The sequence below is a fragment of the Mustela nigripes genome, chromosome 1 (genome assembly GCF_022355385.1).
Source record: "Mustela nigripes isolate SB6536 chromosome 1, MUSNIG.SB6536, whole genome shotgun sequence".
Taxonomy (NCBI): Eukaryota; Metazoa; Chordata; class Mammalia; order Carnivora; family Mustelidae; genus Mustela; species Mustela nigripes.
In genome coordinates, this window is record NC_081557.1 from 111307964 (window position 1) to 111332377 (window position 24414).

Sequence of the window (24414 nt, forward strand, 5' to 3'; positions counted from 1 at the left end):
AAGTCATACATATTCTCTCTTCCAAGTGAACAGCTCAGAAAGCTTTCCATGTAAGCAAAAGCTGTAGTAAGATTTCCTCAACCAGAGCTCAGGGACTAGCAGTTATGAGAAAATCCCCAAACTGAAGAACAAATCCCAAACTAATTTTTTTCACTTCAGGAAAAAAAAAAGGCAAAGTTCCAATCATTTTTACAGTACAAAAATTTTATTTTTTGTTAGGATAATTTAAAGTTTAAAACTGAAGTAGACATATTCATTTTACAAACAAGATATTCTTTAATAAGTAAGACCATTAAAAACAGTAAACAAAAAAGCTGTCTTTACAAAAAGCTCTGTGCATAGCAACTTTATACTGTATATAACTGACAAAGCAAAACGATAAAATGAAACTATACAGTTTGAAAATGAGACTTTACTATACAAAAGGTAGAGAAGATAATGGTTTTTAAACCATGCATATTGAAATGTGCAAAGAAAAACTGGAAAAAATATGACGCTATAACAAAAAATGAGATAAATAATGAAGTAAATTGTCCCCTTAAATGGAAAATCTTACACAGCTCCTCTTACAAAGATAGGATAGAATTTGTAGTTACCTATAGAAATACTCGTATTCCAAGTGGCACAAAATTAATCTGGGACTGGAATGATTCAACAGCAAGACTGAAGAGGACCGAGTAGCTTTGTTCTTAATTTATTAGTACACTAAAAATAATCCTTACACACATTTGTACAATTAAATAGATCTGTTGCTGCCAAGATTCTAGCTCAATGGTCAAGGATGTCTGGTATTTAGTTACACACATTTTTCGGTGTAAAGCTACCAACAAATTCTACAATCAATTTGAAGACAGTACTGCATCATCTTCATGCAAGAGCAAAATTCACAGATTCTAAAAGCAATGCTACTTAAAAAAACATTTCCTTATGTTGGATTGGCGCGAATCCAGGTTGAAACATGCTTAGTTTTGTTCCGCCTTCACTTTGGGACGGTCATGTTTGTATTCTGCACACCCTTCCCCTTCGATCAGATTTCTCATGGGAGAGCTTTCTCTCCTGTGCCTGTGTCTTGGTGCCATAAGCCCTGACCACGAAGGACCATCAGCAGTAATTCTAAGCATGCCAAGTTTCCAAAACTTTGGATTCTCATGTGCATAGAAATTATATTTGGGTCATATTGAGTAATTCCAGAATAGTTGAAGACAAATGAGACTGTTGGAGGCTGAATAGCTGTGAACAGGTATCAATGTGACAAACAGAAGGGAGGCGGCATTTGTGAGGTCCTCTAAAACTGGCTCAGATGCACGAAAGATGTTCTTCCATGAGAGCTGCCACAACTTTCACTGTTAGAACCCCAGACGAAAATCTGTATATGGATTGTATTATGGTACTAATGAGTCAACAAGAAAAACCCTTACTGGATATCCAACTAGGAAGAAATGGCATCCTTATTGGAAATCCAAATAAGTCCAGATACATCTTCAGGATCAAACAGACTTTGAAAACTCAGCCACTGTTAGCAGCTCCTGCAACATTTCTTGGCCTAAGAGCTAGTTCCAGAAGTATGGAGAGCCCACTGCAGCCCTGGGTCTTTGTGCTGCTTGGAACACAGAAACCCCTAATCTCTAATCCTGCTAAGAATCTGGGTTACCATCTTTCTGAACATTAGGAGAGGAGTTTAGGGCTTTTAACATTCCTCTTCCACACACCATCCCTTTCTTGCCTGGAAACTGTGTCAGCTAAGATATGTATCTTTTTAAGTGAGTTGAATGCCATGAGAGGGGAAACCTGCAGAGAGAAGAAAGGACGTGGACATTCTAAGATTCATGCTTAAGAGTCCAAGAAACAGGATCATCTTCCTTAAATCCTGTCTCTGAAGTTCTGTGGGGCTCACACCTCTGTGCTCAAGCAGGTAACCAAAGAGGAGGGGATGTGTGGCTCTGTCAAGGGAGAATTCCAAAGGGGCCACTTGGTTGGGAAAGTCACATGGCTTTGGCTCTTCTTTTAGGTGAGACACGTGTCTCTGCTCGGGAGGCAAAGCCTGGGATGCACTACCACATGGGAATTCTCTGCACTGCTCAAGAGGAGAAGGTTGAAAGCCAATATAAATTTTTAAAAAATCCACAAAGAGTGAATACCAAAAGGGACATGTAGACTATTTAGAAAGTGGATGGAGCTGGGAATGAATGAACTGATGAGTTTGAGTATTTGTGTACACACATGGACCGAATCACTGTTTCTGCATCAGGCTGTTCTGTAGGAATCTATATAATGTACATGGGTCAATCAAATGATGGAAAAAGAGGGGGATGCAGGATGGGGGATAAAAGTCTAGTAAGTAACTGCAGTAATAATCACACACCTTTTAAACTTGTTACTACTGGTTTGCATCATTTTCATTTTACAACAGGAAGAGAAATTCCTCTCTCTTCCAAAAAGGTCTTAATTTCTACCTCTACTTACAATAAGTTACACGTTTATTTATTTAAATAATTGTAAAACATTTTAAAATTTTTCCCTTTTTTTGTTTTTTTTTTTGTTTGTTTGTTTTTTAAAGAGATTAAACTATAAGCAAACACACATACAACAACATTTCATCATTCAATTCAGGTTTTGTTTAAGAAAGTCTTCCATGCTGGTACCCTGTTTTGTTCAATTTTTTTTTCTGCATAAACTAAATTGGTATCTGAAAGGCTTCATAGAAAATAGAAACTTTCAACTTTTTTTTTCCTACAAAGAAAAACAAATAGTATCCAAAATATTAAGCATGAATTGTTTGCCAATTTTTTTTCTTAAATATTTTACAAACATAGGAAGGTGGTTCTCATAATGTTCATAACAAAGAGTTGCATTTCTGCTCTTAGCACTGACTACGTCAATGACATCTTTTGTCCTTGTCCCCAAGAGGGTCAGTTGGTGTAGCCACCATGAGAGCTAGATGAGAAACGTGAGACCAGGTAAGATGCAGGTCCTTGCATACCCAAATCTGTCCGTCATGTTCATTCTGGGGCACAACTATCCCCGAAGAGCTCCTAGTGCTTTCTTCATTATTGGTCCATCAGAGTAAGTAGTTTTGTGCTATCAGAAAGCAGTTCTTCCTCTTCTTTACATTGGGGGCACGACAAGCCCGGTCATGGCTACAAGGAAAGAGAGGGATGGGAATGAGACTCAGAGATGCTTATGCTTTGGTTTCTAACCCAGAGAGAGGGGCAGGGGTGGGGACTGACAGAGTCCGGTACAACGCAGGGAGATGGTGCACTCTGCTGATGTGGGAACCCATTTTCTCCAGGTTTGGTCTAAACACAGCCTATCAGTGGCACGGAAGCCTTATTATCAAATCACTGCAATATAAACAGGCTGGTTGAAATTTTGCGGGGAGGCCAAGAGCTAGGTTTTGCCTTGTGTTATATTAATGGTTTGTATACTTGACATGATAGACACAAACATACAAAAAAAACTATGTTTTAATGTATTTGCAATATATTTATTTTTCATCATTAGACTATCATAATTTCTAGATTATATCTAGATTACATATTCTAGAACTATCTAGAAAACTCCAGGTGCCAAGCCTATCAAGTACTTTCCAGGCATCATTTATAACATCATATATAACATTTATAACAAACAGGGCTTTCTATGATTCTAGGTTTCTATCCACTCTGGCTGAAATGTGGTGGGCTTCCCCCCCAACCCCCAAGCTCATCTGTCTTTAATGCTTACTACTGGTATGTGATGCTTGTTCACTGATGAATACTGATCCACTGAGATTGAAGACTTAATTTAGTTACTAATTTGGGAGTCACCCAATCTCCACTCTTCACCCCTCCCATTCCCTAGTAGTGCCCAATGTTTCCTCCAGCTAATGAAGACACAGATAATCCTTGTGCGGGGTACTGGGTCCAAGGTTTCCCCTTGATGTGGGAAACAAAGCAGCATCAGCAAAATGGGGAAAAATCACACCGCAAAATGCACCCCTCTGACCTTGGCTTTCAGGTGATGAACCCATAGAATTTTCACATTCTTGGAAATCACCAGAGTAGTTGCCTTGTGTCAAAACTTCAAGCCATATCTAGTATTTGATCCTTTGAGTTTTATTGTCTCTGGCTCATCTAGAGCTTATCAATGATCACAGAAGTATTTTGCTGAGTGGTGCTTACTAAACTGACAAGCAAATGGCCAAAATTCTTCCAGCTTGCCCCCAACACTCCCCCCCCTCCGCCCCTTCTCTCCAGGCCAGCTAGTCTTCTCAGGCAAAGCTGTCAGCTGCCTATTTCCCTGCCCATACAGCCTTTATTGAATGTTTGTGAGATCTGGATTAAGGTCTTACACAGCTAGCAAAGCCTTAATTATTTTTGCCTGTATTACTATATATTGAATCGATGTAACTTTTCAATAAAGGGAGTTCAATTCTGGACACTCCCTGATGATTTGGAGACATAGCAACCCTGGTAATTATCCCAGAGTGTAGGAGGGTTTTTTTTTTTTTTTTCTTTTCCTGGAGGGAGCTGGAAAATGAATCAGGCACATAGTGCATAATATTATCTTGACAATCTATACTCATCACTGCAAATGCCTGATAAATGAGGTAGAAGGTGGGACAGTGAACACTGCACGTAAGCTCTCTGGCAGTAGGATTCTGGCTCATGCTTTCAACTTGAACTTGTCTATTACACTTAAAACTCATCAGCCACTTCTTTTTTCTGGGTCCTCAGAGAGTTACCGAAGGAGCTCATTAAAAGGGCAGAATGCTCAAAGAAGAAGATCCAGTGCCATCTCTGCTATGTGGTGACCCTGAATTTCTGCTTGTAGAAACCATAGCCAACAGACAGAAAGCAGAAGTTAATTGGGAAAAAAGTAAGCTTGTGTATGGCAGTTGGGGGTGGGGTGTGGACCTGCACTTTGTCCAATTTCTTTCTGCCTTTGGCATTTCATGAGAAGGTAATAATCTCGCTTTGGTCCAGGTGGAAAGTAGATATGGGTGAAGGGTGCGGAGAGGAACTGCACTATTCTTGTCCATGGTGAGACAGTGGGCTGTCACAGCACAGGCCCTGGAGCCAAAATGTCTGAGGTCATTTTACTGTGTGGCCTCGGGAAAACTACTTCACTGAAGATGATGAGGATGGTATGACCTTCCCCTTCCAGTCACATGTGAGGCTTGAGCAAGATAATTTGTGTAAAGCGCTTGGTTCAAGGTCTTGCTAAAAACCAGCCAGTCTCAGAGAGGGCTGGTTGTACATGGCCTCTGCAGATGACGGAGACCATCTCACCTTACAAGTCATGAGCAGAACCTCTCCATCAGCCTATGATCACTCAAGCACCTCAGAACACACTTTGCCTCTCCTACTGTCTGTTTCTAAAAAGGTGAAGCTTCGTGTTTATCACCCCTAGAATCCCAGGAATCCTTCACTCAGTAACCACGACTAGAGCATTTGATGTCCGCTCATTTTCTCGCTCTACGCATCGGACCTGGATGCAAACTGAGGAAGCCTGGGAGTCTGTATGCTGTTACCCCCTTCCTCCTCACCCTCCTATCCCAGTCTTCCTTCTTCTTCTTAAGATTCAGATCACCAGAGAAATTGAGAGGGAATTGTAGGATCTAAAGCAGGCTTGGGGGGGCGCCTGGGTGGCTCAGTGGGTTAAGCCTCTCCCTTCAGTTCAGGTCATGATCTCAGGGTCCTGGGGTCGAGCCATGCATTGGGCTCTCTGCTCCGCAGGGAGCCTGCTTCCTCCTCTCTCTCTCTCTCTCTCTGCCTGCCTCTCTGCCTACTTGTGATCTCTGTCTGTCAAATAAAATCTTTTTAAAAAAATTAAAAAATAAAACAGGCTTGGGAGTTCTCAGTGTTCTATAGAAATGAGACTAGATCCCAGAGCCTACGTGTAACTGGTGACATCATCACACCCACAGACAAAGAACGGATGGCTCAGCCACTTCCTCGGTCTAACTATTCTGACCTGTGCTGACCAGGAGCTCACATGGCTAAGGACCCTAGAGAGATCCTTATTTTGGCTATTTCAGCTACTGCTACCTCCACAGAGAGACCTCGCTATGACCACACAGATACTTCCAGCTCTTTGAGCCAACTCAACCCGGAGCAGGTAATACCACAGCAAGACTTGGGCATACAGCAACAGGCAGGGTAGGGATTCGAGGCCATGGGAGCCAGTGAAAAATTGATCCTGGCCTACTGGGTGGGCCAAAGCCAAGCAAGCCCTATATGCGAGTCTCCCTGGACAGTACAGATCCAGAAGATCTGAGACCACCAGCTCAACTTCCCCAATGTGCTAGAGAGGAGGTAAGGGAGGGGCGGTAAGTGGAAGTCACATTATACTTTTTCTCCTCAAAGTGAAGTTGAAAATGTTGGCCAGGGCTGTCTGGAACAAGGAAAGGTCTGCATCCCTCCTGACTTTCACCTACACCTATACTCCCTCTTAGCCTTTCGTGGGGTTCCCACTCTGCATTTCCCATGAGACCTGTGGGGCCCCCACTTGGTTAAGGAATGGACTAAAACCACAGAACTTAGAAAGGGGAGATATTGCCACTGAAGTAGGCATGCAGAAGGGAAAGATAAAGCAAAAACTTAACAATTGCCAACAGTTATCAGTCTGGAGATGAAGCCATCCATAGAAAAAGTTCTGAGCATATCCACGAAGGGTGAGATGGAAACCACTGGCCCTTGAGGAGAGACAGGGCAAGTGGGCAACACAGCTACAGGCTGAACCTGTTTCCCTAGGGATCCGACATCTAGATGAAAATGAAATATATATATATACCTATTTTTCCCTCTCAAATAGACAGATGCTTCTGGCTGCTCACACACTGGGTGGCATGTTACCTAGCTGCTTTGTCTAGATGGAAGTAAGACTTTTCAGGGACTCTTCTGAGTGCTGGGTTTCAGTTCCTATTTCATAGTTTCTCTGTCAAGTCACTTGATTTTGAGGAGACACCCCTGTCTTTTATGGTAGAATGACACAGGAACCTACCATAACTCCCAGAGCTCTGCTCAGCCACAACTGGTGGATGAACCTTTACATGTGACCCAGAGGATCAGGAATCTATGCACAATCATAAAGCTACTAGACAGATGCCGTCCCAAGGATCACACAGCTAATGCAAGGCTCTGCTGTCCTCAGAGGCTTTGAGAGGCAAGGGGTTAACCAACTTCTGCCCTGCTTGGTTTTATCAAACACTTGCTTGTCATGAATGTTTTCAGGTCAAGACATGAAGAAGAGCCTAAAAATAATGTGGCTTGTCAGGATCCATAGTCTTCAATAGGTTCCAATTTGCTCTTTCGTCTTCAGCTGCCTCCCATTCACAGTGAGATGATTAGATTCTCATGTATTCATCACACTTCCTTTATGTTACGTCATGCTATATTTTCAGACATCGCTCAAAAATTGGTTTGATGGATGATATTAATTTTTGTTCTTAGACAGTGTATGTCTTTTTTTTCTTTCTTTCCTGCTCCACCCTTATCTGACAACTGCTATCAATGTGACTGGCATGGAACCAGATTTCTCACAATGTGCTGGTCGCTCCTATCCATGTATACCATGGGAATAGGTATACACTGCAGATGGGCAAGCCTATTAGGTAAGTAGCACTCACCATGTGGTCTGCTGTGATCTGATGTGACCAGGAACCCTCTAGGAAATCATGACATGGGCCTATGGAAAGCAAAGGTCTGGGAATTCCAGACAGTCCTGGAAGATACATATGGCTCTATCATACTTAATTTTGTGACCTTGAAGAGCTGTCCGACTTCTCAGTTTTCCCCCTTCTTGTTCTCGGGTGGTGCAGTGGCTCAGTTGTACAAGCCTTCTGTGTCCCATCATGGAAACACCAAAGCATCTCTTTGTAGGTAAATGGCTAGAGATAGGGACCGATGCTGTGCTGTCTGCTCTTACTTTGTTGGTCCTGTGGCCCATTTATTATGGTGGTACCAAAGTGATATCTTTGCTTACCTCTGAATCCATTTCCATTGCCACTGGAGCAGGCAGGTGAAGGGGAGCCTTGTGGCCTGATGACAGGGGCAAAGGCACTCTTCTGTTTGACAGCAGGAAAAACTGAAGAGGAAAATGGGAGGATGGAGGACGTGCTAGAAGATCCAACAGTGGGACTTGATGACATGACTGGAAAGCAAATGCACAATCCTCTTAGGAAAGGACAAACCTAGGAGTTAAATTCTGTCTTCAAGACATAAAACCTGTATACATTCATTGAGAAATTACTCATTCACTCCAGGCACTATCCCAGATTCTAGGGATTATAACAAGTTGAATGTGACAGCATCCCTGCCTTGCCCTGTGGGGGGAACATACAAACAAAACAATGACTAGGGTAACAACCCTACTGGAGGAATGTACACAATGCTGGGGAGACTCAGCAGGGAGACTGTTCTTCTGCCAGGGAATCAGGAAGGCAGCAGCAGGAGGTAATACTCTGATAGGTCTTTGTTCATGAGGAGAAGCTTGACAGGAGAACATGGAGATCAACATCTGAAAAATCATCAAATCTACTCAAGAATGGAAACTTTTTTCACCCTAGAAAGAAGTCCTACCTGGGTGCTCTGTGCTTTCCTGGCAATTCTCACGGCCCAGGATGTTTAATCTATGGTGTTAACATCTCTGAGAGTGCCATCTCTATGGGCCACTGCCTCATTAAATGTAAATGTTTATTAATATCTAGATTACCTCCCTCTCTCTCTACTTTCAGAGCTCCTGGGAAATGAAGTTGCAAGTCAGACCCCTCTGATGTAATGCTCAGAAAAACACCAATATTAACAATAAAATTACTTAAAGGAAGCCAAAAGCTAAGTGTTTTAATTTCCAAGAAAAATAAAGGCGATTTCCACAATGAAATGCCCTACCTCTTAATGTCAGATACTCTACCAAGTTACATCATACAAGAAGATAATTTTATCTTCTATGTTCAACTAGCTCAAGTAAGGGGTAAACTAGAGTTCACAAGGGTAAAATTGTCAGATACAGCATCTTGTGGAATAAGGTCAAGTTCCAGGGACTTATTTTAGCACAATCTCCAGATTTCTGAGCTGTCACATGAGTTGGTACAAGAATTACTGGAACCTAGTGGTCAAAGCCAGGAATGGAAACTTCTGGTTCCAGTGACCCAGCTACTCCGCAAAGTAAATTTTGAAAGTGAGGACATGAGAGTGACCGACGATTCAAAGGCCAAGTCAAGGTGAATTGAAGGTCAGCTGTTCTGATGACCTGTGTAAGATTCAGTCCCCATTTCTCCCCTCTCACTATAAAGATATATTTTGTGCTAGCTCACAGAATTGCATATATAAAGCAATCATACAGCATACCTCCAATATGATGTCTTATATAGACAAACCAAAGACTTCAAACAAAGAGCTTTATCTAAAAACTGCTCATCCTTATATAGTCCTGATTTAAAGAGCTATGTAGAAGGAAGTATCCAAGTATATCTCTTTCTTTCCTCAAGTAACATAAATCAAAAGAATTGGAAAGGAGGGTAAAGTCTTGGAAGAATCTCACATAATACTTGAAGATGAAACGGAAGAAAAAATTGGGCTAATTCACTATTATAGAATAGGATACAGGGTTAAACATTGAGAATGGATTATAGTCACACTCTCAAGCAAAATCGCCTCTTTTCACATTGGCTTCAGCATCAATGAAATGGGGTCAGAGACCTTTCCTCTTTGTGTAAGGTGCAGAATTAGAGGCCAAAGAAAAGCTGAGACTCAGGAGGCCCTGATTCTGACCACAGTCCAATCTCTGCTGCCATGATATGAACCATGAAGGCATCAAGATGGCGCCTTGGTTTCTGTGTCTGCTATAACACCACCTTCCCCCCTACACTGTTACAGAGGGGGGTTTTTATAAGGTGAATTAAGCCTACATATACACACCTGATTCTGTTTATATTCAGTGCAGGACTCACTTTTACAAATATTTCTTTTCTAAATAACAATCCCCAACCTAAAGTAGATGTATTAGGTCAAATGTGGCTGCCTCAGTGGAAGAGTCACCTCAAACTTTACTTTAAGTGACATAAGACAACTGTTGTAGGGTTGAATAAGCACAGGGCTATAAAATGCCCATTTAAAATAGGGGTGTATTTTTTTAGGATTTTATTCATTTATTTAATTTATTTTTTTATTATTTTATTTTTTTAGAGTTCCAAGATTCATTATTTATGCACCACCCCCAGTGCTCCATGCAATAATATGTGCCCTTCTTAATACCCATCACCAGGCTCACCAACCCCCCACCCCCTCCCCTCCAAAACCCTCAGTTTGTTTCTCAGAGTCCACAGTCTCTCATGCTTCATCCCCCCTCGGATTTTCCTCAATTCACTTATCCTTTCCTTCTCCTAATGTCCCCCCTGTTATTCCTTATGCTCCACAAGTAAGTAAAACCACATGATAACTGAAAGAGCCAAGATGACCTTCAACAGATGAATGGATAAAGAAGATACGGTCTGTACATACAATAGAATATTATGCCTCCTTCAGAAAGGATGAATACCATTTAAAATAGTTTTTATGTAATTTTTGTAAAATGGTAAATTAACTTCCAAATTAATTTAAAATTTAATGCCACTATATTCAAAATTCCAAAAGGAATTTTAATTTGTGTATTTCAACAAACACAATTTCTATGTTTGTCTGTTTAAAAAGCAACAACACTGTAAGACCCAGAAAGTTTTGTGAATACTTCATAAGTACTAAGGAGGCATTTATCTTAACAGATATTAAAACTTAACAAAAAATTTACATCAATGAAGTCAGTGTTATACTAACACAGAAACAGGCAGACAAATCCCTGGAGAAAAAAGAGGCCAGAAACAGACCTGGATATATATGAGAACTGAAACTTAATAAAGGCGACATTTCAAATTAATGGGGACATAAATGCATGGGAACAATATGCAAGTCCCCCAGAGACAGAAATTTAAAGCAATTCCTCATGTTAAACACTAAGGTAAATGTAAGTGGACTAATCAGTTATTTGTTAAAATTATGAAGGCACTAGTAGAAAAATTAGGAAGGTTATATAATTTACACAATTCTTATAACCTCAAAGCCTAAGGAGAACATCACAAGACTGGTCATGTGACCAAAAAAACCTTCCATAACAGAGAAAAGGCAGATGACAAATTAGAAAAAATCTTCCTGATAATTATTTAGATATGTTCATATCCCTGATAACTGATAGGTTTCTTACAAATTAATTAGAAAAAAGAAAACATCCCAATTAGAAAAGTGGGCAAGGAAAGGAAAAGCAAAGTCACCAAAGGAGACAGGAAGGAAAATGACCAAAAGCTCTTTACAGACCTGAAAACCTTCAAACTGCTAAGTAATCAAATGCAAATTAAAACAGTAACAAGAGGATACTTACCACTTTGCGAAATTGACAAAGATTAAGAAGAAATGAACAGGCCAGGGAAACAGATACTCTTCCTTTTCTAAGGGGAGCATTCATCTCTCTGGGGAGGACTTTGGCAATGTGTATTTAAAACCAAAGTGTTTTAAAATGTGCATATTTTTTAACCTCGTAATTTAATTTTGAGAAATTAATCCCAAGGAGATAATCATAAATTTGCAAAAAAAAAAAAAAAAACAAAATAGATTCAAGGACATTTTTATAATTGTGAGAAATTAGGGAAAAAAACCCAGAAGTGACTAAGCAACAGGGTAAAGTATATTCACTCTATAAAATAGAATGCTACGCAAATTTTAATGCTAATGTTGGAGAAGAATATTTGATGACTCAGAAAGATATGCCTCCTAAGATGAATAATGCAAATTATGTCATAACATGTACCTCAAACCCAGGCTTATTTTTTAAGAAAACATACAAAGTAAAAGTTTAGAAGGATGCGATATAATCCAAACTTTTAACAATGTTCTCTCTGGTCAATGGATTATGAATGCTCTTGAATTTACTCCTTTCACTTGTCCCTATTTGCAAAGTTTTCTGTAATGAACTTGCATTACTTTTGATGTAGCAAAAACCAAAGCTGTTAAAATAAACAAGTGGAAAATCTCCATTGGGGGGGGGGGTGGTATAAAAAAAACAATATAACCCTTAACAATAGGCATAACAGATTTCCTGTGTGTTAATGTTCCTCTTCTATTTAAGGCTTTACTACCTGCAAACCAGGTTGCCTTTTAACCTTTCTGCTAAACACACACACACACACACACACACACACACACACAAAGGCAAAGAGACTAATAAATTCTCAAATTCCTGGGAAAAGCTTCTTGATTGCCGTGAACTTCACAAAGCAAACATCACTTCTCATCTCTGTTCCCCAGTCTTAGGATACAAGTCTGCATCATTGACAGATTTTACGGAGCCTAGCTTCATATCTGCGGCTTTGATAATTCTGCCACTTTTCTTCCACTCCCTCTTTCATTTATCTCATGGCAGAATCCCATTAGCTGTGCATCAGAGTAGACATTATAATTTCCAAAATGTATCCTTCTATGGCTGGAAGGCCATACTTTAAAAGTTAACAATGGTCATGCCTGCACAGAAATAAAATGTGTCATTTTTCTTTCCTTTTTTACCTATACATGCTTCTTAAATTGTGCATAATGAGAATGTTACTATTGTAACAGGATTTTTTTCTTTCCTGGAGAAGAAGACAATAGCAATATGTCAAGATGTTAACAAGGTTGGGTTGTTTTTTATGGTGGGAGTAGGCTTTCTTTTTGAAACTATTTCCATATGTTCTAAATTTTCTATAATCATCATTTAATACTCTACAATAGAAAATGTCTTGATATTTATTTTGAAAATATAAAAATATTGAGCCCCAGGGCATAGTCTAAGGCGATGTCAATGAAGTAGGACTCCCTGAACATAGGTTGGATTTCTGTATAGATTCTGTCCCAAACTTTGGAACTGTTTAGTGGCGATTCTGCTTTGGAAGAAGTGGGCCCATGGGTGTTGCAAGCTTGTCGAGTAGACCAACTGTGGGGACACCAGAGTGCACCATTTTAGGAAAGCTGATCACAACTGAGAATGTCTCTGGACATCTCTCTCTCTCTCTCTCTATGGACAGAGGCCAAAGAAAAGGTGAGGAAGTCTGGCCCCCAAATCTCTGTGAACATGGGGAGTTAAGGAAAAACCACTTTTCTTCTTATAAGGATTGACTGGCTTGCCGAGTCCCAGCTGGAACTCACCGGCCACCATATCCTCCTTTGCACTGAGCCATTGCATTTGCTGGCGCTAAGGGGTCTGTCAGCATTTCATTATAACCCCCTATTGTCAGGGGTTTAGAATTCAGCCATAAAAACTTGCACTGAGCTGGAACTTGGCACACACTGCTACCGCCAGGAAGTGGAGTTTGTATGTGAAATTGAAAAAACATCTGTTTGGCCATTTTTGAAGTCGTGTGAGAGCAAGAGCAGTAAAGATGCAGGTTTCTGATACTCTGCATTGGCCGCAATGCGAATCAACTTGACCGAGAGGCTTGGCTTTATTTCTTCTGAACGACTCTGGCAAACGATTGCTCCATGCCCTGGTCTGGCCGCATCGGACTCGTTTAAAAAAGACAACGAAAAATTGTAGACTGGTGTTTTTTTAGACACAGGCAACAGAATTGACAAAATGGTTTCCCCTGGGCTGTTTTTTGGTATTTCCCAGAGAAGTTAAGACTTAGCTGGCTAGAAATACAGGTCAGATGTTATTGTAATGAACTCTGTGGGGTATTCAGTATTTTTGCAGTAGGGGATTTTATCATAACGCAGGCACTGTTTGGAATCCATTCCCAGTCTGCAACTTCTTCAGACCCTCCTTCAGAAAAAAAAGGTGCAGATCAGAGGGACCCAGGAGGCACAAGGAGCAGGTTTGCTGTTGCGTTTCCCCCTTCCCTTGGGCAAGGGGCCTCTTTCTATTCTGCATACACTGTCTTGTTTTGGTGGGTGACTTAATGGGTGCTATCATTTTCCTTGCGGCAATGGGACTGGATAATCAAGAAAGGCTAGTGGAAGGAAGTTGTTACTTGCTGGAGTGGGAAGGTCCCTTCCCTACTAAAGGAATTACCTTGTAAGAAACATCAAGCAATTACCCAGTGGATATATTCATTTATCTCTTCATCCTCTCTCTGTGTCTGTCTGTCTCTCTCAACCCTACTCACCTAACCCCTCCCTGTCTGTCTTTTGCTCTCTCTCCCTCATCACCACACTACTACTACTACTATATTATTATATTGGCCATTTTTGAGCTACAAAAAATGACAATTTATGTGGTTCAGCCTCATACACAGATGCTTGTTCATAAATGGTACATCGAATATGTAAAATTACCATTTGGAGAAACAAAACAAGTAATTCTATAGGGGTCAGTTTAATTGTATATTATAAATAAATGAAATATTTCTTATATTATTGAATGATTTTAGAACATGGTCTTCTGAATCTGACCACCTATTTCTATTCCTATTTTTACTTTTATGAATCGTTAAGTCATGCTTATTCTTCATATCTTATAAGGGAAAATGATAGTAATAATTATGATTATAGCATGGCATAAGGTTGTTCTGAGGAGGCAATTGGACTCAATATGTGAACACGCTTTCTAGGCTGCGAAGCAGAATGCAGTTGTGGGTTACTCTTATTGTTGTTGCCATCATTCTATCATAACCTTTCATAGTGGCTCCCCTGCTCTTGTGTCACTTGTTGAAGATGTGGTCCCTTCTACACATGGGGTAACCTCTCTACAGTAATTCATGGGACAAGTCTCTCCAAGATCTCAGCAACAGAAAAATCATGTTTCTCCTGTGCTACCCTACCCCCAACCCCGGTGAAACTGTGTGGACATAAAATCTGATAACAAAGAGGGTTTCTCTCTTTGCTTTCCCTTCTTGTAAGCCTCCAAACCAAGTTAATGGCTCCCTTGAATACACTGAATAACGTCCAGACTAGACCTTGAGTTCATCTGATTTTCCTATCCATATTTTTTTCTTTTATCTCCATTTCTTATAGCTGTTATTTTATACTTTCATAACACTCATCTCACTATTAGTATCTCCCAAAATGTTTTGGAACAAGAGAAGGTAAAAATAAGTAAAGAAATAAATCAAGCCAGCACAAGTTTATTCATTGAGACCACTCGGATCTAATAGATCTGGGCCATCCAACATGACACAACATAGAACTCATGTCTTGGCAGCAACAAGATTTTAGTTTTAGTAGAAGAAACAGCCTCTATTACCTCTGCTGTTTGGTCACAATGTCCTTAACACACTGAGTAGACTCTCAAGGCTAATGAAGTAAATAGGGAACCCAGAAGTAACCCCTGGTTGTATGTCCCCAGGGAAGCAACAAGGCTGCAGAAGCAGCCTCCAGACCCTTGGCAGGTCACTCCCTGAGCTGCGTGGAAATGGCTGTGTGGTGTCCTTGACTCATGCTTGTTCCTGGCATAGGGGAACCACTACTCTGGGTGAAGATAGGGTCTGCTCTAGAGCCTTGCGACAGGAGCCAGCATTTCAAGAACATTCCACTCACTCACACAGACTCTCCATGGTGGTTTCTCTCCTGGCCTAAAGTATTATTCTCTAGGTAGGTTTGAGGACACATATTCTCTCAGGCTTCTTAGTCCTCAAAGCACCCAAATGAGTTTTCACAAACCCCTAGGACATCTAGCTAGCCCAGATTAAGATCGAGAAGTCCATCTCAGATCACTCTCTCATGAGTAGCTAAATTCCATCTCTCAGAAGGTACACAAGGAAGGGAGGGCCATGTAACAAAGTGACCCAAGAGTGTGGTATGACACACAGATGACCAAGCCACAAATTGTGTTCAAATGATGGCTCTGCACTATCCTACTGGTGTGATCTTGGATGAGTAAACTGCTGTGCACCTCATCCCCCTCACCCACAACAATGAGAAAGTTCTCACGAGGATGAAAGAAAAACCTCTGAAATTGCCTAATGAAGAGCATAATAGTAACTGAAATGGAAACTTCATTCCTTGTTCCCATCCACACCAGCCACATACATCTACCCTCTCTTTATATAAAGCAAATAGCTGCACTCCTTTTCTTCCCTTCAGAAGGTTTGGAGCAACTAAGTGCACCAAAGTCTAGCTAAGGGAAAAGAACAAAAGGCATGAAAGACTTTTCCTTGGATGGGCTATTCCTCAAGAAGTCAGTAAGACATCGGTAGGGGTGTAAGTCTCCCTCAAAAGGCTGAAGAGTAAAACCCAGGGATAGAGACACAGGGAGAGCCGGAAAGATGGAAAAGCCACTTACTTCCATAAGGGGAGCCTGTGGGGGAGCCGTTTAGAAATCCTGGTGACCCTGGGACGCCCAGATTGGCCATGGGGACGTTGCTGTAGCCATTCATACTGTTACTTGAGGTGCTGTAGTTAGACTGCTGGGGGGTGGAGCTGGAAGAGTAGCCCCGTGGAGAGATGCTGCTTGTGTTGCGGATGTACCCTGGACAGCAAGGAAAAAGCCCAGATAAATGAAATGGCAGAGACCAAATATGGCGGCATCGGCCCACATGGTCCCCCTGATTATAGATTCTAGGTCCCCTTGATTACAGAGCGCTCCAAGCCACCCCTGGGCAGGGGCGGAAGGTCTGCAGTTTGTCTTCAGCGTTTCTATCCTCCTTTCCCTTCCCCACCCTACACAAGGCCATGTCTCTGAGGGTCCCTCCTTCCTCTTTGTTCCCATTCGCCGTCAACATCTCCAGCTCACACAAAGGAGTGATGACTAATCTTCCTAACTCAGGAGAGCCCTATGAGATCTTAATGACTATCACTGAGGCAAGCATTTTGTGATCAAGTAAAGCCTGGCAGATTTTGTGTGCTATAGCCATTCCTTGAAGATTCGCATATGTGGGTCCCAGAGAATAAATAAACCAGTTTAACTTTGCTAACTTAGTGTTTCCCAAATTTAGCATGCCACAGTATCTTTTCTGGGAATGGTGAGCAAAAGGCATCCTAATAACATCTCAAGGGCCACTCGTAATCTGCAGATCATACCTTTAGAAAAGTTAGTTCAAGGCTATTACCATGCCCGAGTGGAGTTGGGGAACATCTTTATTTAAAAATTGTTGCCAAGTTCATCTAAATGTGCTATTCTTTGACCAAAGACATGGAAGCATCAGCAATTGAGTATAGGGAGATCTGGTCTGTGGGAGGAATGGGGAAGGAACAAGTCCTCTCCATACTTCCAAAACCCTGGCACGGAGAGACCACCTAACCCATCCTGAAATAACCCGGTTCAGGTAATAGTCCCTAAAGCTATTTTTTGAAAAGCTCTTTTTTAAATTTGAAGGGGAAAAAAAAAAAAAAAAAAAGGCAATTATCTGTCTGCACGCACCCTGCTGTAAGAAAAACTCACCCTGGTCATGAGAATGAGGACTTCCCTTCCAGTGGATGAATGAAACTGGAAATACAACTATGCCAAGGTTAGGGACATCCTTAGGAAATTTATGATTTAATTTTTAAAAATGATAAAAAAATGATTTGTGATCAACTTAGCCCCTTAGTAAAATCAACCTCAGTGACAAAAATCTTTACGCAATATACTTCATGTGTGAAAAGCACAGATAACTGTAAAGTGTGCTGCTCTGCATTTGCAAATGAGACGATACACAAACAGAAGTCACTAAAGGAAACCGAACCACTCTGCCTCTGCTGCTGGGAAGAGAGGGTCATGCATAACAAATGACAATGGCAATGACTCATCTTCCTTCCACTGTCGAAGATGATAATCACAATAGCAGAACTGCACATTTTCATCAAACTACACCTGTAAGTCTAGTTTCAGGAAGTCAAAACCCTTTGAAGTTAATCACAGTTCATCTTAACCTTAAATATTTGCAATTAAAGGGTCCCAACTGGGCCCAAAATAGCCCCCCAATCTCACAAAACACCACCTATCATGTTGAGATAATCCAATATAGGATGGTACTGCTTATCTGGGGACATGCTTCTTTGATGGTATACAAATCAAGCTTTACCTCCCTCTGTTTAAGCAAAACCAACCTTGTAAATGGATAGGATGTTTGGAATTTCGACTCGGAGAAAGGGTAGTACCTTGATTATTTCCCTGTGTTGACTCTGAGATGCTGACCCCAAGCTGGCTGCCGTAGGAATTGATGCCCATCATGCCACTGTGAGCCGGGGAGCTGGAGAGAGCTGGGAGCTGGCTGGGGTTCCTGGGGACGCTGTACAGGGCTTCAGCAATGTCTGCAGCTCGCTTCAAAATGATGTCCTGGAAAATGGCAGGTGGAGGTGAACATTTTTAGGCAGCGCGAAGAGTCATACTCAACAGTGTAAGATGGGAGCATCTAACCTGGTTATTGTGTGGGGTGCCATAGAGGGCCTCCACTAGATCCGCCGCTCTTTTCAATAGCATCTCCTAGAAAAAAAAGCAGAAGGGGTGAGGAAGAAGCAAAGGTAAAACCCGCAAATGGCCAACTCAAATGAAAATTATGTATAAAAACAAAAAGTCCAGATGTCATCCCTAAAATATAAATAACTGGCTATGAGGTCCTCTATTTGGTTTGACAGGCAGAATGTAACTGCACATATAAATCCCTCTCTAAATACATATGTACACAGAATCCATCTAGACAAAACGGTTCCTTCCATCCATGATTGCGCCACCAAAATAAAAAATGACCAGATGAAAGATGGAGTTGGTTGAAATTACTAAGTCATGGAAGTGCCATTAAAAACTTTCAGACCATTCCATTAAAGAATCTGGTACTCTAATTAACCAAAAATTCTTAGAATGATTGACTGACCTGAGTTTAGCTGCTTGCCAAGGAGTTGTTCGTAATACTGAAATTATCTTGGCAGTGCCTTCTGCAAAATTTTATTCTAATAAAGATGAATTCTTTCAATAATATTTCCCCCTATTCACTTTAACCAGAGAGAATTAGTAATCAGTAATCCCTTTCGTCTCATTGTGTCTTTTCTACCTCCTGTTTTTAACAGCCTTTTAAATTGCTATTAACCTACTTTCCAGATATCATCTAATTTAATGGTGGGGCTGGGGATTTTTCCAAGAGGAAAATGAAGGTGTGATGCAGAAGCAAATGTGGTACTTGAATTTTACTCACAGTACAGAAAAGAGAACATGGCATATGATAATTTGTGTGCTCAAAATGCAAATGTAGATGTTAAAATTTAATAACATCTCATTAATTGAATAGCTAATAAATTAATGTATTTTTCAATGACAAAAGCTAGAATAATGGGCCAGATTTATGATATGATTGTTATAAGCAAGTTCACTTAAAAGCAAAACACTTCATAGACATTTTCTATGGAGGCATTTTTTGCTTAATTTAATATCTATATACAGGGTAGTTCCTCGATGAATAAATGACTGTAGATTAATGTGTCCCTGCAATTATGGGTGAATAAAATTATATTCAAATACAAAGGAGTGGGAACTTACATTTTTAAGCCATTATGCAATTATTTATTTTCATAAAGTTGCCAATGTTTCATAAGCTGGATACTTGTAGTGTATCTATTTCATAGGACCCAATTTTCAGATTTCCTATTCCCTTGGATATTAATCACACTATATCTCAGAGTTAGAAGATATTTTATGTGTACTTAAAGCTTAGCCAAATTTCAGGGCCTAATGTAATTTTAAAGGGACTTAATTTGCTGGATTTATCTAAGTTTGCAGAAATCCCACAATAAGGTTTTCACCTGTCAATTTCCAAAAGGTTTTTGTTTTTGTTTTTTTACCTTAGCTAATCTCTCTGGGTCTCCAGGATGCCTTGGGATGACCTTCTGGAGTCTCTGAAAGCCATAGTCTATGGTGGGTTCATTTAATGCTGAAAAAGAAAAGTCCTCTTTTTGAGTATGTTTCATGGCCATAAACAAAGGCTCTAATTAAGTCTTCCACTGGTAATAGAAAGGTGCTGGTATTATTTGAGAATTGACACATAATGAATACAATTAGTTAAGGATAAAGGTGACATTGGTTAATTCACATTTATAAGTCTGGAATGCGGGCGCCTGGGTGGCTCAGTGGGTTAAGCCGCTGCCTTCAGCTCAGGTCATGATCTCAGGGTCCTGGGATCGAGTCCCGCATCGGGCTCTCTGCTCAGGAGAGCCTGCTTCCCTCTCTCTCTCTCTGCCTGCCTCTCCATCTACTTGTGATTTCTCTCTGTCAAATGAATAAATAAAATCTTTAAAAAAAAAAAAAAAAAAAAAAAAAAAAAAGTCTGGAATGCATAGTAGTTTAATGTCTTTGCACTAGAATGATATTTCAAAACATCAGGATGATTACACTTATTTTATTATTTCTGCCCAAAGTGCACACAACTTAAAATTTTCTGCTCACTCTCAAATAATCAGAAATATTACACAATTAACCATATCCCAGTTTTTTATAAAGATAATAAACTACCCTTACATGTGTTTTCCTCCTTCCCCCTTCTCTTTCCCAAGTATACCTTTATCATCTATTCATTCTCCTAATTATCACTTTTTCTTATTCTCTCAAATATTTACATACATACATATACAAACCTTCTGTGAGTTTATTCTCATAAAGCCCTGTTCTTATGCATAGTACACTTGCAGAATTTGCAATTACCGTTTGCTACATGTACATTCATTCGATGTCAGGCTCTACCATAGCCGGAAAGAGTCATAAAATAGGATGCATACTCGCTTTGTGTTGCGGAAGACAGTGCCGGGCACATAGGAGGTGCTTAGTGCTTAATGTCAGTGGTTGTACAATGAGGGAGGCAGGGCATGAATGAACGACTTAACTTTGCATTTCTACCGTGCTGAAGAGTTTTTGGAGTTGAGCCCCTTCTCCTTTCACCTTCCTCTCTTCCTCGACTTCTTTTATTTATTTATTTTTTTTAAGATTTTATTTGAGACAGAGATAGTGAGAGAGAGCAGGCGAGCAGGGGGGAGAGGGAGAAGCAGGCTCCCCACTGAGCAGGGAGCCTGGCTCGGGGCTCTATCCCAGGACTCTGGGATCTGAAGGAGGTCCCCCAACTGATTGAGCCACCCAGGTGCCCCTCTTCCTCGACTTCTTAAAAGTCTTTTGTTTAAATTTTATAGCTTCAAAGTTAATGCATAATCAAAGTAAAGAAAAAAGATGCAAAAGATAAAATAATAACCACCTGCACTCCCATTAGGCAGCAGTAAACACAGGAGGGTGTACTTCCTTTTTAATCTTCCTTTTTGCACATATGTTTTGTGAATATTTGTTGCTGCTATTCTAAGTATCAAAGCAACGCCTTTTGTTTTAAAAGAATTATAAAAAAATTTAAATGTGGAAGTAAAAATACAATCATCCATAACCTCACCATTTCAGAGATGATCTGGGTTAACATTTTTGCTTATATCTTTTCAGATTTAAACACATGCACATACTTAAAATTATTCAGAGACATCCTATTCACACCATTACATAACCTACTTTTTATCAATTTAACAATATATCAAAATTTCCCCAGCTTATTAATTATTCTTTTATAATGTTATTTAAAATTCCTGAATATTTTTCCATGACATGGTCTATAATTTATTTAAATGGCTTCTTAATGTTTGGCATTTAACGTGATCCTTAATTTCTCACTATTATAAAAATCAGAGCAATAATTATCCACCATGTATAGCCTTAATGATTTCAATGGGAAAACTCCAAGAATCAGAATTACTGGACCAAAAACTGTATTTAAGGACTAACACACATCACGTCGAACACTTCTCAGAAGAATGTATAAATTCATACTCCCTCCAGCAATGCATGTGGTCACTTCTATTTGGTTATTAATCAGTGAGATTGAAGAGCTTCTTATACCAGCTGATCATTTTAATTTTTTCTTTTATGACCTGCTCATTGATACTTTCTGCATTCTTCTGCTAGGGGTTAGTCATTTTCTTTTTTTTGTAAAAACACTTTACATATTCATATTTTTAATGCTCTGGCACCATGTTACAATATCATATCCTAACATGTCTTTAGGTATTATATGTAGAAAGACCATCCCAATTCCACAGTAAGTACGCATGCGTGCGCGTGTGCCCACACACATACACACACAATATGTGTGTGTATTTGCATATACATATACCAACATATATGAATTCCTCTCCTTTAGCTCTACCAGTAAAATGTGTACTGCTTATCATCTAGGTAATAAGTTTTTTATTTTTTATTTTGTTTTTTGCTATGTTTTTATCATCTTCATGTTTTATCATCTTTTTGTAAATATGATTACTCCCTCTTCACATTTTCTACAAGTTTTACTGGTGCCTAGAAACCCTTTTGGTTTTTATATGTCTGTTCAGGCAGCTTGTGAGGGGAGTGGTGGCTGAATATGGCAGAGTCATTAAGAGAATCAGTTTTAGAGTCAAACTGATTTGTGTTTGAATTCCAGCTCCACTATTAATTTCTCTACACTTATGTTTAAGATCCATTTCATGGGTCTGCTGTAAAAATTAAAAGGAACCACTTATAGAATGCCCCCAACATAGTTCTTGGCACAGAAAAGTTCTTAACCAATGGTAGTTATCTGCTATTTTGTAACCAACCCCCTGTCAGATATCATTAATTATTTCTGTTCATTCTTAGGATCATACGTTCACAGCATCTATGTATTTTATCTGTATATTAATTCCAATTAGTTCTTTAATCCCACTCTTGTGTTGGCTAAAATGTTCCCTACTGCCTAAAAATGAGGATGATTGTGGATATCCTTGCTTATTTTTCTCTGAATGGGAATGACGCTAACATTTTATCATCATTATCTCTTGGCTAAAAGTTTGAAAGAACCCTGTGAAATTTCTCTTGTCAAAGTCACCAAAAATATTTTAGTCAAACGAAGAGGAAATTTTCCATTCTTTTTTTTTTTTTTTTTTTAAGGTCTATTTATTTGAGGCAGGGGGAATAGCGAAGAACAGAGGGAGAGGAAGAGAGAGACCATCCCAAGCAGACTCTCCATTGAGTGTGGAGCCTGACTTGGGGCTCCATCCCATGATCCTGAGCTGAAACCAAGAGTCAATTGCTTATCCAATGGATCACCCAGGTGACCCAGAAATTTTCCATTCTTATCATAAATGTGAGTTATGACACTGAAAATATTATCCTGCTGGAAATGTATCCACCCACACCTTTCCTAAATGTGTACTGCCCTGTTTCATGCCTACCTCCCCAGCCACGCATCTCAGTCCACATTGAGGGCCGCTCTTCCTCCATCTTACAAGCACTGCTGCTCCTCACACCTATTTACCAAGCCACTCTTCTGTCTGGTTATATGTTCTCCTTCATCAATCTCATCAGTGCCCCTGTGATTTCCATGTCAAACTACATGCTAACTGTCACAAATCTTTATCTCTAGTCCAGATAGCTTGCCTGAGATTCTGCCTTATCTTTCCAAGTATTGGCTGGAAATTTCCCCCGGGATGGCTCATAGACTCCTCCCACCCAAGATACCCCAAGCTCACCTGACTTTGAGAGAATAGCCATCATCCATCAGATTGCCAATCAGAAACCTTAGGGTCATTCCTTACTTCTTAATATCATTTGTATTTTTCTAGAAAACTCACGTACCTCATCAATATTTTAAATGTTCTAGCACAGATTCTACACCAATATCTAAAATTTCTAATCTATTTGTGGTTTTCCCCCTCCAAACTGTTTTTTGCAACTTTCTAAGTAATCACATTTCTAATTTTATTTTCCTTTTGTTCTGAAGAGAATATCCTAAAATTTTGAGATGCCTGGATATTAGTTAGTTATTCTAGTTCATTGCATTGGATTCAAAAAGGTGTCCTTCAGAATATCTGTCTTTTGGAATTTATGTTTTTTATGTATTAGTGCAAATGAATTTTTTCTGTGTTCCATGGGTAAGGCTTTAAGTGCATTATGTAATGTATCTCTTTGACCCTATTATCTAACATTGCTGCTCTAAATTTACCCTTCCACATTCTGCTCTAAATTTACCCTTCCACATTCTCTTTGTATCTTTGTATCTTTCTGATAGTTTTTTAGTGAATATATTTTTCTCTAGTAACGGGAAAGATACACATCCTATTTTAATTGAAAGTAGTACTTTCAGATTTTTCTAAAAATATTTCTAATTGTTTGAGTCTGATAAGCCCCTCCACATATAAGGAATTTTGCCCACCTTTCATTCCTGCACCTCACACTTTCCACTTTTACATTTTGGTCAGTCACTTTCTTCAGCTAATATTACTATCTTTAGATCTTCTATGATCTGTATCTTTTAGACTAGTTTTCACATTGACATTAAGCTTTGCCATTATATTAACAATAATTGAGATATCTAATTTCACTACTTTTTCTCCCGGCCAGGAGTCCTGTGATACTAGAACTTTCCCATTCTTGGGTTCTTCCCTGGTTCAGTCCTCCAGCAATCAGGGTCCAGTTGGTAAGAAAAAGAGT

The 24414-nt window shown here is 39.8% G+C and overlaps 1 protein-coding gene across 1 annotated transcript in view; it reads right to left on the bottom strand.

The window, feature by feature from the left end:
- Positions 1-252: 252 nt before the first annotated feature.
- Positions 253-24414, bottom strand: part of EBF2 (EBF transcription factor 2) — a 190650-nt gene continuing 166488 nt past the window's right edge. Inside the window, exons 11-16 of the mRNA XM_059393196.1 lie at positions 19728-19816; positions 18313-18378; positions 18054-18231; positions 16258-16443; positions 7966-8133; positions 253-3137 (exon numbers count right to left, since the gene is read on the bottom strand). Coding sequence (XP_059249179.1) covers positions 3106-3137; positions 7966-8133; positions 16258-16443; positions 18054-18231; positions 18313-18378; positions 19728-19816 — 719 coding nt within the window. The 3' untranslated portion in view covers positions 253-3105. The remainder of the gene's footprint in view (positions 3138-7965; positions 8134-16257; positions 16444-18053; positions 18232-18312; positions 18379-19727; positions 19817-24414) is intronic.